The 13,470-nt window shown below is 36.4% G+C and overlaps 1 protein-coding gene across 5 annotated transcripts in view; it reads right to left on the reverse strand.

Annotated features, from left to right (window-relative positions):
• The window catches only part of ATR (ATR checkpoint kinase), a 129,386-nt gene that overhangs the window by 35,782 nt on the left and 80,134 nt on the right, over positions 1-13,470 (reverse strand). For all 5 annotated transcript variants that reach the window (XR_010132946.1, XM_019024248.4, XM_055383148.2 and 2 more), the window contains 4 exons: positions 13,266-13,443; positions 11,690-11,869; positions 11,037-11,196; positions 7,806-7,985 (listed from right to left, as the gene is read on the reverse strand). Coding sequence is in view for 4 of the 5 variants with exons in the window: in XM_019024248.4 (XP_018879793.2) it covers positions 7,806-7,985; positions 11,037-11,196; positions 11,690-11,869; positions 13,266-13,443 (698 nt within the window). In the remaining variant the exon portion in view is untranslated. The remainder of the gene's footprint in view (positions 1-7,805; positions 7,986-11,036; positions 11,197-11,689; positions 11,870-13,265; positions 13,444-13,470) is intronic.

Consider the following 13,470-nt stretch of genomic DNA (forward strand, 5'->3'; position numbering starts at 1 on the left):
CGCTATGCTGGGAAGTAAAATATGAATAGATGATTAGGGATCAAAAGTATGTGACCTTTATCTAGGCAGAGCAAAGTCAAAAGCAGACTCAATCTTTGATGTGGAAAAGGAATAGCTACCTTCTTGTAAAGGTTTTCTCAGGAGGGCTGATTTGTTCTGGTGGGTTGCCCACTGCCCAACATGAAATAGTGCTGGAAGAATTCACAACTTAGGAGAAAACTCCATTTATGTCACCACTTTAAAAGATACATCAAATTAGTGTCTGGATGGGTTAAATTTTTTTATACATATATATGATATGTGTGTGTGTGAATATACACATATATCATGAAAGGCATTTTTAAAAATCTTCAAAGCAGAAGTAATATCAAGTCTCTAAAGAGTGTAGGACTTTAAAAAGCATAAAAATTTTGGTAAAATAAAAATCACATATTTTGTTTTTCTCCAAGATCTCTCACAAGTTATTGCCCTTTCTCTCAATTCCTTCAGAAGCAGCCTTCTAAAAAGGATTCTCTACCTCACATTGATTCCTAAAACTATGTCTTTTCAGCTTCAGTCTTCACCACTCCACTAAGGAGCTCCTTAAATCCAAGAGATATTTTACAACTCTGATCTCATTTGAACTCTCTTCAATATGTTTCTGTTGTCCAAGTCACTTATTTCAAATGCTTTCATCCCTTGACTTCTGTGAGGCCACCATCTTCCAAGTTTTCTCCTCTCTTTCTGGCCACTCTCACTTAGTCTCCTTTGTCATTTCTTTTTGCTGTTCCTGCCTTAAATATTTGTGGTTTATTAATTTTTGATATTACATGAAATGTGATGGGAAATACACAGGATCACTGACAATTTTTTTTTTTTAATTGAAGTTCCACTTTTCATCTAAAGAAGTTTGAGAACAGTTTAGACCAGAAACCTTAAGTGAGATCTTGAGTTTCTACTGACTCTAATCTTGAGACTCTACAGACACAAACCTGCCTGGGAATAGAGGACAGAATGATATGATTAGATGTGTGGCACATGCTAGGTTCATGTACCTAATCAGCCACACAGGGTAAGGGCTGCCAGAAAAACATATTAGTCAATCTAGTCTTTCCTTCCTTTCTTCTTTCCTGCCTGTCTTCCTGCCTTCCTTTCTTCCTCCTTCCCTAACTTCCTTCCTCCTCCCTCTCTCATTTCAGCTTAGATTTTAAATATTCATTTTGAAAAGTAAAATTCACATACTGAAAAATACACTAATATTACATTTACAGCTTGATCAATTATCACAAAGTAATTACCTTTATATAAAATCTCCTTCCTCCCTCCCTCTCTTCTCTCTCCCTCCCTTTTTAGTTAAGATTTTTAAGTTTTATTTTGAAAAATAAAGTTTATATACAGAAACATACATGAATCTTATGTATACAACTTGATCAATTATTACAAATTTATCATCCTCATACAAGAACTCCAGGAGTTTTTTGTCTGTTTTTGAACTCTTATATAAATAGAATCATACTATAATAATTATTATTATTGGCTGGGCAAGATGGCTTATGCTTGTAATCCCAGCACTTTGGGAGGCCCAGGTGGGCGGATCAAGAGGTCAGGAGATTGAGACCATCCTGGCTAACACGGTGAAACCTGGTCTCTACTAAAAATACAAAAAAAAAAAAAAAAAAAAACAATTAGCCGGGCGGTGGCAGGCACCTGTAGTCCCAGCTACTCGGGAGGCGGAGGCAGGAGATTGGCCTGAACCTGGGAGGCGGAACTTGCAATGAGCCAAGATCGCGCCACTGCACTCCAGCCTGAGTGACAGAGCGAGACACCATCTCCAAAAATATATATATTATTATTAGAGACAAGGTTTTGCCCTGTTGTCCTGGCTGGTGTGCAGTGGCATGCTCATGACTCCCTGCAGCCACGACTCCTAGGCTCAAGGCAATCCTCCCTCCTCAGCCTACGGAGCAGCTGGGACTAGAGGCATGTACCACCACACCCAGCTAATTTTTGTATTTTTTGTAGAGATGGAGATTTGCTATGTTTCCTAGGCTGGCCTTGAACTCCTCAGCTCAAGCAATCCGCCTGCCTCAGCCTCCCAAAGTGCTGGGATTATAGGCATGAGCCACCATGCCCAGCCCTACGTGTATTATATTTTTTATCTGGCTTATTTCATTCAACATTACATTTGTGATATCAATCCAAGTTATTGCATATAAATTTGGTTTACTATATAGTATTCCATTATAAGAATATGCTACAACATATTTATCCATTCTGTAACTGATTACCATTTGGATTACTTCCAATATAAAATCTACAAATAATAATGTTATGAACATTCTTGTGTTTATCCTCTGGGGACATGCTGGATCATATTCCAGATATAAGCCTCTAATGTATTGCAAATATCTTCTAATCTGTAGGTTGCCTCTAACTCATAATGGTATCTTCTGATAAACAGAAGTTATTGTTTATTTTATGGTTAGTGTTTTTGTTATGTTTAAGAAGTCCTGACCTAGATCAACAATCTACCTCAAGTTTACTTTTGTTTATGGTGAGAAGAAGGGATCAAGTTTGATTTTTTGTTTTCCTGTAAGATACCCAAGTGATACAACAACATTTATTGAAAAGACTATTTTGGTTATTCACAGTTTGCCCCTCCAGACAGATACACTTGCCAACTTTAGCCTTTTCCACTCTGCTCAGTGCCCCAGGAAATTGAAATTGATGATTTATATCAATGGGCCTGTTTGCCCTCTGGCTTCCTGTGAAGTTCAATCAATGGAAGGTAGCAATAGATTAGAGGGTGAGGGGGAGAGTGAGGTTAAGGTCTTTATACCTGCTGGTTTCCTTCCTGCTGGGTTGCAGTTGACAGTGGTGGTGTTTCTTTCCCTAAGGTTAAGTTCTGGTCCAATGGTCCTTTCCTACAAATTTAGCTCCTTGTACAGGTTCCAGTAAATGCCCTATCCTTTTGCTCCTTCAGGTCTAGAGTTAGCAACGACTCTCTGTTGTTGCTAGCCATGGGGTACTTTCACCATCCTTTGTTAATTTCCCTTAATCTAGTTTTTCATTAAACTCTCCCCAATTACCTCTTTTGATTGGGCCAACTATTTTCTCCCTGCACCTGACCTCACACGATACAGTAAAGAGCATCTCAGATAGACTGGAGGTCACTAAGGAGATATGACAACTAATGCTATATGGAATCCTTAATTCTAGACAGAAGGACACTATTGGGAAAACTGGTGAAATGTGGTCTACAGATAGTTAACAGTATTGTTTATCAATGTTAATTTCCCACTTCTGATACTCTGGTAGTGTAAGATATTAAAATTAGTGGAAACACGGTAAAGGGTAGATATGGAAATTCTCTATACTACTACTAACTTTTTAGAAGTCAAAGATTATTTCAGATTAAAACTGAAAAAATGAAAGGTGACAGAAAAGCTTCTTGGTTATTCTTGGCCTTTATGTTTCCACATAAGTTTTAAATTCTAATTGTCAATTACCTGTTAGCATTTGATGAGTAATGCATTAAACCTCTAGGTCAGTTTGTAGAGAAATAATTATATTATTGAGTCTTCCCATTCATACGTGTATTCTAGCTACCAATTTATTTAGTTCTTTTTCACTTCACTCAATTTTAATGTTTTAATTTTTATTTTGTGGAGAGGTCCTGTGTGCAATTTAATCCTAGGCATTTCATCATTTTTATTGCTATCCTAAATGATATCTTTAAAAATTTTAGGCTGGGCATGCATGGTGGCTCACAACTATAATCCCAGCACTTTGGGAGGCAGAGGTGGGAGGATCAGTAGAGGCCAGGGAGTTTGAGACCAGCCTTGGCAGAACAGCAAGACCCTATCTCCACAAAATAAAAAAATTAGCAGGTGTGGTGGCATGTGCCTGTAGTCCCAGCTACTTGAGAGGCTGAGGTGGGAGGATCACTTGAGCCCAGGAGGTTGAGGCTGCAGTGAGCTGTAATCATGCCACTATACTCCAGCCTGGGTTGACAGACCAAGACCCTGTCTCAAAAATAAAATAAAGTAAAATTTTAAATCAACTTTCTTAAGACATATACACCCATGGAACCATCATTCCAGTCAAGAAGATGAACATTCCTAACTCTCGAAAGTTCTTATGGGCGCCCACCCTTGCCGTCACTCTCCTGCCAACTACCCAGGCAACTACTGATATAATTTCTATGCATATACATTAATTGTACCTGTTCTAAAATGTCACATAAATGAAATCATATAAGCATATAGTCTTTTATGTCCCTCTTCTTTCATTCAGCATATCTATGACATTAATCTACCTTGTTGCATGTACCAGTAGTTCATTTCTTCTTACTGTAGGGTAGTATTCCATTATACAACTGTACCACAGTTTGTTTACCCATTCTTCTCTGGATGGCCAGCTGGCCTATTTCCAGTTTTTGTGACTAAACCTACTATAAACATTTGTGTACAAGTCTTTTTATTGACATATGTAATTGTTTCTGTTGGATAAACACCTAAGAATGGAATGGAATATGGTAGATATAACTTTTTATAGTCCCCACCAGGTGCATTTATTGCATTAATAGGTATTGCTAGTCTTTCAGACTTTAGCCATTTTAGTGTGTAATGTGTTATTTCATTGTGGTTTTAATTTGCATCTTCCTAATGACTAATGATGTTAAGCATCTTTTCATTTGCTTTTTGGCCACTTGCATGTATTCTTTATGAAGTGTCTATCCAAGACTTTTGCAGATCTGTATTTTTTTTCTTTTAATAGACAAAGTTTCACTCTGTAACTCAGGCTGGAATGCAGTGGTGCAATCTTAGCTAACTGTAACCTTGAACTCCTAGGCTCAAGTGATCCTCCTGCTTTAGCCTCCCAAATAGCTAAGACTATAGGCATTCGTCACCATACCTGGCTAATTTTTATTTTTGCAGAGACAGGTTCTCACTATATTGCCCAGGCTGGTTTTGAACTCCTAGCTTCAAGCGATCCTGAGGCCTTGGCCTCCCAAAGCACCGGGATTACAGGCCTGAGCCACTGTGCCTAGCCTCACAGATCTTTAAATTGTCTTACTAAGTTGTAGGGTTCTCTACAATTTAGCTACAAATCCTCTGTCATATATGTATTACAAGTATTTTCTCCAAGTCTATGGCTTATCTTTTCATTTTCTTAACTGTCTTTCTTAGAAAAGGTTTTAACTTTGATGAACATCTAATTTATCAGGATTTTTTAAATGCTTAATGCTTTGTGTGACCTAAGAAAACCTTTGTCTACCCTAAGGTTGTAAAGATTTTCTTCTATTTTTTCATCTAAAAATTCATAATTTTAGCTTTTCAGTTTAGATCTATAATCTACTTTTTTTGAAGCAATTTTGTCTATCGTATGAGGCAGAGGTTGAAGATCATTTTTTTCCTCATACAGATATCCAACTGTTCAAGTACTTTCTGCTTGTAAATGGTATGTTTTAAATTCCTTTCTTGTTGTCATATAGAAATAAAATCATCAGGCAATCTTGTTTAATTCACTCAATATTCTGAATAGTTTATAATCTTTTGAATTTTCTACATATGTATTCATATCATCTGCAATTAATAACTTTCCTATATTTTTTTCCTAGTCCTTGTATCTTCTTTTTTTATTTAAAGATTGCCATTTGGGTAATATTTTAAAATGACAGCTCTATTGGGATATAATTAATATATTATAAAGTTCACACTTTTAAAGTTGTTGTTAGTATATTTACAGAGTTGTGTAACCATCACCACTATTTAATTCCAGAACATTTTCATCACTCCAAAAAAAAAATTGTACCAATTAGCAGTCACTTCCCAGCCCCAACCTCAGTCTCTAGTACCCATTAATCTACCTTCTGTCTCTATGGATTTGCTTATTCTGGCCATTTCATGTAAGTGGAATCATGCAATATGTGGCCCCTTGGATCTGCATGTCATTCTACAGTAGTCAGCCTCTATTCTTTTCTCTACTCATTTCTGTCTACATCTTGTATAGGCAACCAGAACAAGAGAAGCAGCTACTCAGGCCTTTATGACAGGAAATTAGGGGTGTATGCAGAGGAAACAGAACCTGAAAAGTTGGTAGTCTGACAACATCTCTCTTCCCTAACCCTGGCTTTAGTACCCAGGCAGAGATGGGAGAACTGGAATATTTGCTATCAAATTCTGCTGTTAAGTACTGGTGAGTTTTTGTGTGCCTCATAAGTTGTTGTGCCTTACATACTAGAATAAATTCAGAAGATCTCTCTAACTGGGAAGGTGAAACTTACAAGTATGGTTTCAGAACTTGCCTCATTATCACTGCCCTTTAGGATAATATAGTTTTTAATGCAAATCAAGGTTAGTTTCTTAGGTGGCATGACATCTTCTTGTAACCAAGGAACAGGAGCTGGACTCCTATTTATCTTCATCAGAACGCAACACTTCCTGGATCTAAAGATTAGCACTGTCTGTGCCATTTGCTTTGGCTGTTGGTCCCATTTAGGTCTTTCTTGTATCTTTGATTTCTCTCTCTTCTCATCATGCTCTTAGTTTTGTTTATGTTCTTAAACTTATGGAGCCTATATACAATAGCTGTTTTTAAATCCTGTCATTTCTAGAACTATTTCTACTGATTTATTTTTTTTCCTATTTATGGCTCAAATATTCCTGCTTCTTCATTCACAGAGTAATTTTTTAATGGATGCTGGATATATTTTTACATTGTCAAGTTTTAGATTTTGTTGTCTTGCTTTAAAGAGTGTTAGGCTTTGATCTGGCAGGCAGTAAGGTTACTTGAAGATCAGTGTAATCAACTTAAAGCTTGTTTTACTGCCCTTCTAGTATGGATATAGAGTAGTTTTTAGCCTAGGACTAATTTAGTCCTACTTCTAAGGTGTGGCCCTTTTAAGGTCTTTACTGAATGCTCCATATTATGCAATGAGGCCTCTTAATCTGGCTGGTGGACTGAATAACTCTCAACCCTGTAATCTGAATGAATCTCAATCCCGTGTGAGCTCTGGAAATTGTTCTTATAGCCTCTGCATGTTTATTCTTTCCCCAGCAGTTATTCCTAGCTTGGCCTCATAGAATTCTGAATTATTCATGTGCGGGCTGGTATTCAGCCAACACAATTCCTATGCAGATAGGAACTACTCTGTTTAACTTTTTTCTCTCAGTTAATCTGTCCCACAAATTCTAGCCACCTGCTCTTTGCTTTATTATTTCCTTTCTTCTACTTTTTTATTTCTCTCCCTACTTTTTTAGTTCCTTTTCTAACTCTTTGGGATAGACACTTAACTCGTTAATTTTGAACCTTTATTTTCTTCGAATATATGCAAATAAAAATTTAAATCCCTTTTAAGAATGGCTTTAGCTGCACAGGATATGATATGCCATTTTTATTATCATTCAGTTCAAAGTACTTTTAAATTTCCATTGAAAGTTTTCATTGACCCATGGATTATTGAGAGGTATATCTCTTACAACACCATCTATATAAAGTTTAATACCTAGTAAAAAAGTTATAAATTGGTTTTGCTGGAAAATTTTCAGGCTAGGATATAGTTAACTTTGAGACAGAGGGTGAGAATAGTGATTACAGGGATGAAGGGTAGTGGGGTTATAGAGCTCAAATAATATTCTATTTCTTGACTTGGTGGCAGTTTCATGAGTATATTTATTTTGTGGTAATCCATATACTTATATACTCACTGAAAAGTCAAAAAAATTTCCTGGTTATTTTTATACATGTGCTTTGCCATATAGACTTAAGTCATTTTACCTAGTCAACAGAGTTAACTGAAACTGCATTATACATATACTTGCCTTATATTTTTTCATAATTGCATTGCTTTCAAAGTTAGCTGTTTCTTCCATAAATCGGCCCACTAGTAGCATAGCTCGACCATGGATTAACATGTTCTTACCCTCAGGTGGGGTTTCATTTTCAGGAAAACATAATTCAACACCTTTTTGAAGAACAATTAGTGCCTGGTGAACATCACCCTAAAAGAAAAAAGGCAACAATAAGCCTTTTAATTTAAAAACACTTCTATTTTCTGCAAAAGTATTAGTTTATTATGTTTTTGTACAAATCCATTTGTAATTTCATGTTTATCTTTTATTTGCCTCTTATTAAAGTAAAATTCTAAAACTGAAACATTGCTTCATCTCATTCATTCACTTACTAATTAATTTTATAACTGCAGTTGGCTCTCTGTATCCACAGGTTCCACATCAATGGATTCAACCAACAGTGGATAAAAAATATTAGGAATGGCTGGGCACAGTGGCTCATCTCTGCAATTCCAGTGCTTTTGGATGCCAAGGCAGGGGGACTGCTTGGGGCCAGGAGTTTGATACTAGCCTGGGCAACATAGCAAGATCCTGTCTCTACAAAAAATTTAAAAATTACCCAGGTGTGGTGGCTCATGCCTATAACTCTAGCTACTCGGGAGGCTGAGGGGGAAGGATCGCTTGAGCCCAGGAATTCGCGGTTACAGTGAGCTATGACACACCACTGCTCTCCAGCCTGGGTGACAGAGCAAGATCCTCTCTCTTAAAAAAAAAAAAAAGAAAGCTAGGCATGATGGCTTACGCTTATAGCCTTTGCTACAAAGTGCAGGGTGAGGTGGGAGGATTGCTTGAGACCAGGAGTCCAAGGCATCAGTGAGCTATGATCATGCCACTGCACTCCAGCCTGGGCAACAGAGCAAGACTCTGTCTCTCTCAAAACATAAAAATTTAAATTAAAAAAAAAAAAGAAATATTACAAAGAAAAAATTAAAAATAATACGAATAAGCAATACAAGTATAACAACTGTTTACAAAGCATTTGCACTGTATTAGGTATTATAAGTAGCCTAGAGAAGTATACAAGAGGATGTCCGCAGGTTACATGCAAATACTGTGTATGCCACTTTATATAAAGGACTTGAGTATCCACAGATTTTGTTATCCATAGAGAACCCTGGGACCAATCCCTCCATGGATATCAAGAAAGGACTATAATCAAAGTTCAGGGAATTGAAGACAATCACAAACAAATTAAAATCCCTGACATAAAAAAAGTTCATAGTCACATGAGAAAAGAAACTATGTGAAATGACAGCATATTTGCTAAGTGTTACAACAGAGGAATATACATCAGCATTATACAGGATAGAGAAGAGAGTCCCTTAAACCTACCTGAAGAATATAGGAAAATGGAGGAGAACTGCAGTCAGGAAAAGTTATCAACGAAGAAAATTTGAATTAGGTTTTCAAGAATGAGTAGAAACCTTCTTGGCAGAGAATTTAGTGAAAGGCATTCTAGGTAGATGGAATAATAATTTTAATTGGAAGAAAAGCACATAGTCTGATTTTAGCTGAAGTTTAAAGGGTTTTTGAGATGGTGATGAATGACACTGAGGAAGTAGGCCAGGACTTGATCAGAAAGGGATTTGTGTAGTTCCTAGAGTTAGGCTTAATCCTAAAGGTATGAAGAATACTTTGTAGGATTTAATCTTTTTGAAGGAGCAACATGATTCGATGTGGATTTTAGAAAGATAACAAACTGCAGTAACGTATACAGGGAAATGGTGAGATCCTAAAATGGTTGTTAATATTGTTAGAGGAAGTAAATAATAAAGTCATAAGTTAAAGCAGTGGAAATAAATAAGAGGGAGAGGATTCAAGAGATATTTCTAAGGTTGAAGAACAAAGATTTAGTCTCCAGCTGGATGTGAAAAGTGAGGTTGCAGAAGGAATTTAAGATGATGTCCAGATTTCTGCTTTTGATGGGAGGATGGAATAAAGTCTTGTTCAGAGAAGTAGGAAACATGAGAGGAGAAACAGATATTGAGTATTGGTAATAAATTGCATTTTGAACATTTTGAGTTTAAGGTATTATAATACATAGACTAGCACTAGCTCAATAAAACGACCAGGTACTGACTAATGCACACTGAATAAATTGCTTTCCCCTCTCATCCAGGAAACCTCTCCTGTCCTTTCTCAGCCACCACAAGTTGGTGTAACCACAAATGGCACCAACAATAGTTGCTAAGTATCAATTCCAGAACATGCTATTATTATTAGTAATGCCTATTACTAATTCTAAACTGGTGACTAGCCTGAGGAGAAATTTAAGTAATAGCCATTAAATCTGGGTTATTGGCCAGGCGCAGTGGCTCACGCCTGTAATCCCAGCACTTTGGGTGGCTCAGGCAGGTGGATCATGAGGTCAGGAGATCGAGACCATCCTGGCTAACACGGTGAAACCTCATCTCTACTAAAAATACAAAAAATTAGCCGGGCGTGGTGGCACACACCCGTAGTCCCAGCTACTCAGGAGGCTGAGGCAGGAGAATCACTTGAACTCGGGAGGCAGAGGTTGTAGTGAGCGGAGATCGTGCCACTGCACTCCAGCCTGGGCAACAGAGCGAGACTCCGGTTCAAAATAAATAAATAAATAAATAAATAAATAAAAATAAAAAATAAATCTGGGTCATAAACCTTGCAAGTAGTTCCAATGTTTAAAAAACCCCCTTCTTATTACTTTTGCCTTAATCTGAGGTCTGCTGTGAACTTCTGTTCAGATGCTAGGCCCTTTCTGGCTAGATCAGAGCTGAATATTTACAGTAACACTGGCAAGTCCACAGAGAGCTAATTATCTGCCAGCGACTAAGTGACAGAATTACATTCATTTAACCAACATTTACTGGGTCACTACTATATACACCCTGTATACATACATAAGGTGAAAAATTAAGAGGTCGTTTTCCTCAAGGAAAATGTAAGATAGATGAAAACTGAAAAAACTCCACATTCAGCCTTGAAATGGGAAGGTATCTGGGGACTGTAGAGTAAAAAGAACAATTACTTCCAGGCTATGGTAGATAACTAATGAAGAAAAGTGATAGAAAAGGAGGTTCTTAATTTGGATTATTTATGTTCTCTCAGTTGGCCTTTTAAGGAAGTACATAATTCCCGACATAATATATATATATATATATATATATATGTATATATATATACACACACACACATATATGATGACATTTCCCTGGCCATTACCTTGGACCAGAGCCACTTTGCCCTTTCCACATACAGTTCAGCGAGTCGTGATTCCCCTGCATTAAGGAGAGCATTGTAGGCTGTCTGGTGGTGACCAGCCTTTCTAGCTACTCTGGCACTCTGCAGCCAGCATTCTCCAACCATTTCATTGTAATCTGGTCTAAAGGAAGTAACAACACATCGGTGAGAGAGACCGTTGGTAAGTGTACACAACAACTTAACTTAAAACAATTTAAATCTAAGTCATAAACTTTGCAAGTAGTTCCAATGTTTTGAAAGCCTCTGTTCCCAATACAGAACCTTCTTCATATACTATTTCAAAGGAATTAATTATTAATTTGTTTAAAAAGCCTTGACTTAACTTTTCTTACAGTGTTCTTGTTTTACCTATTATGAACCTTATTCTTGATTTTTATCAGTAAAAAACATATCCCCCAGATATGTTTTTAACACCTTAAAAAAGAGAAAGAAATGGTGTCTAAAAGTGATTCTTAAGTTCTAGGTTCCTTTCAACCAGATAGTGTAGCCCTGATAATTAAAAATAGAAAAATGTAGATTCAGACAGAAAATTAAGAAATACAAACACCCCCAAATAATATCCAAATACCAAATTCAAGATAAGTGACATTTTTTAAAAAAGTAGTGTGAGAAACCTTTTGTTGAGGCTTAGTAAAGCCCTCCGGAGAGCCAGGATAGGCTCCTTGGCTCTGTAGGAATTCTGGGTCATTTCTAGTCGAGCTACCCAGTTTAGAGAATCTTCTTGAGAACTGTCACCTGGAGAATGCTGGAAAAGTGGTTTGATGCTATGCTCCAACTCACACAACATGTGCAATCTGAAGACAGATAGAGCCTATGTTAAAATGTTATCATATTCAGCCTTATTAATCTCATATATAAAGCATGTACTTTAAATCAGAAATAAAGAATTTAAAATACACAGTTGTCTTTGGTAGAACTTTAATATATCCTTGCTAAGTAAATAATTACATTTATATCTTTTCAAACTGAATGTAAACACCAATTTATGCTGGTTTATATATTTGGTGCTTTAGCCAGGCATGGTAGCGTGCACCTGTACTCCAGCTACTCAGGAGACTGAGGCAGGTGGATCACTTGAACTCAGTTCAAGGTTGCAGTGAGCTATGATTATGCCTGTGAATAGCCACTGCACTCCAGCTCAGGTGACATAGCAAGACCCCGTCCCTTAAAATAATAAGTAAATACATAAATAAATAAAATTAATTACATTAAACTTTTAAAATAAATATTTAGGGATTTGCAGTGAATCCCAAATTCCTAATTAAACTGGAGAATGATGGATAAAACTAAATTCAAATGTATGAAACCAAAATTTACCACCTAAATGAAGATAAAAGAAAATATGGATCCATTATAAACCAACATGAGGTATTTGCATATATTGCTGGTGCTACTATAAGAGGGCCTGGCATAGCAGATGATAGTAAAAAATTATGAAATTAATGTAGTTTTTTTCTAAGAGTGATGGAAACTTTGATACATTCACACTAGCTTTTTCCCCCTGTATGATAGTCAGTGTTTATGATTCAGTGTTCAAGGTACAAGGATATAGCTGAGTAGCTACAGAACAGAATTAAACTCAGTGGTCCAATCTCTAGTTTCATTAAGATATCACCAAATGGGTTGATACTAAATATAATGAATTCTTCTAACCTAAAAAAAAAGTGCTATGTAGTAAATTTCTTATACCTTAATTACAATATTTAGTTTATCATTTTTCCTCAGGTAGAATTCATAGACCTAAAATGTTTTCCAACATTTTCTTCCTCACCTATAAAAGTTAATATTCTTTCTAGTAATGTGATGCCTATATTTTTGGGGGGAAATATCAAACACATTTCTAAATGAAAAGGAAAGGGAAACAACGAATACCAAGCACCAATGTGCCAGGTGCTATAGATGTCTATATTATATTTGGTTATATAGAAAGCAAACTATGACATTACAAGAGGACAAACATAAGATATTTTTATTATGTTTTTCATTAGTCTCATAGTTGCCTTTCCTTAAAAGGATGTATGCTAGAATTTTAACGGTAGGGTGATTGTGAGGTAAAAAGAATGAAAGAGCTATCTAGTGTAGCTATGCATGATACCAAACTCACTATCAATTATTTACTCAAAAAAATTTTCCAATCCTGTCAGGTGACATTTATAGGCCAGAAATATAAAAATGGAAATTCCAAAATACCTCACAATATATTCATATCCTCGTTGGTAGGAGCCTCTTTCAAAGCTTGCAGCTGAAAGAGGTACAATTTGTTCTGCTCTCACTAGTTTCAGTGTGTCATAAAAAGCTGTGATATCTCTTTTTTTGGCTGATAATAATAGCTGTCCCAGTCTGACACTCCATGTTGTAGATTTTCCATCTGAAAAACAAATGAAGAGTCAAGAAA

Source organism: Gorilla gorilla, chromosome 2 (assembly GCF_029281585.2).
Source record: "Gorilla gorilla gorilla isolate KB3781 chromosome 2, NHGRI_mGorGor1-v2.1_pri, whole genome shotgun sequence".
Lineage (NCBI taxonomy): Eukaryota > Metazoa > Chordata > Mammalia > Primates > Hominidae > Gorilla > Gorilla gorilla.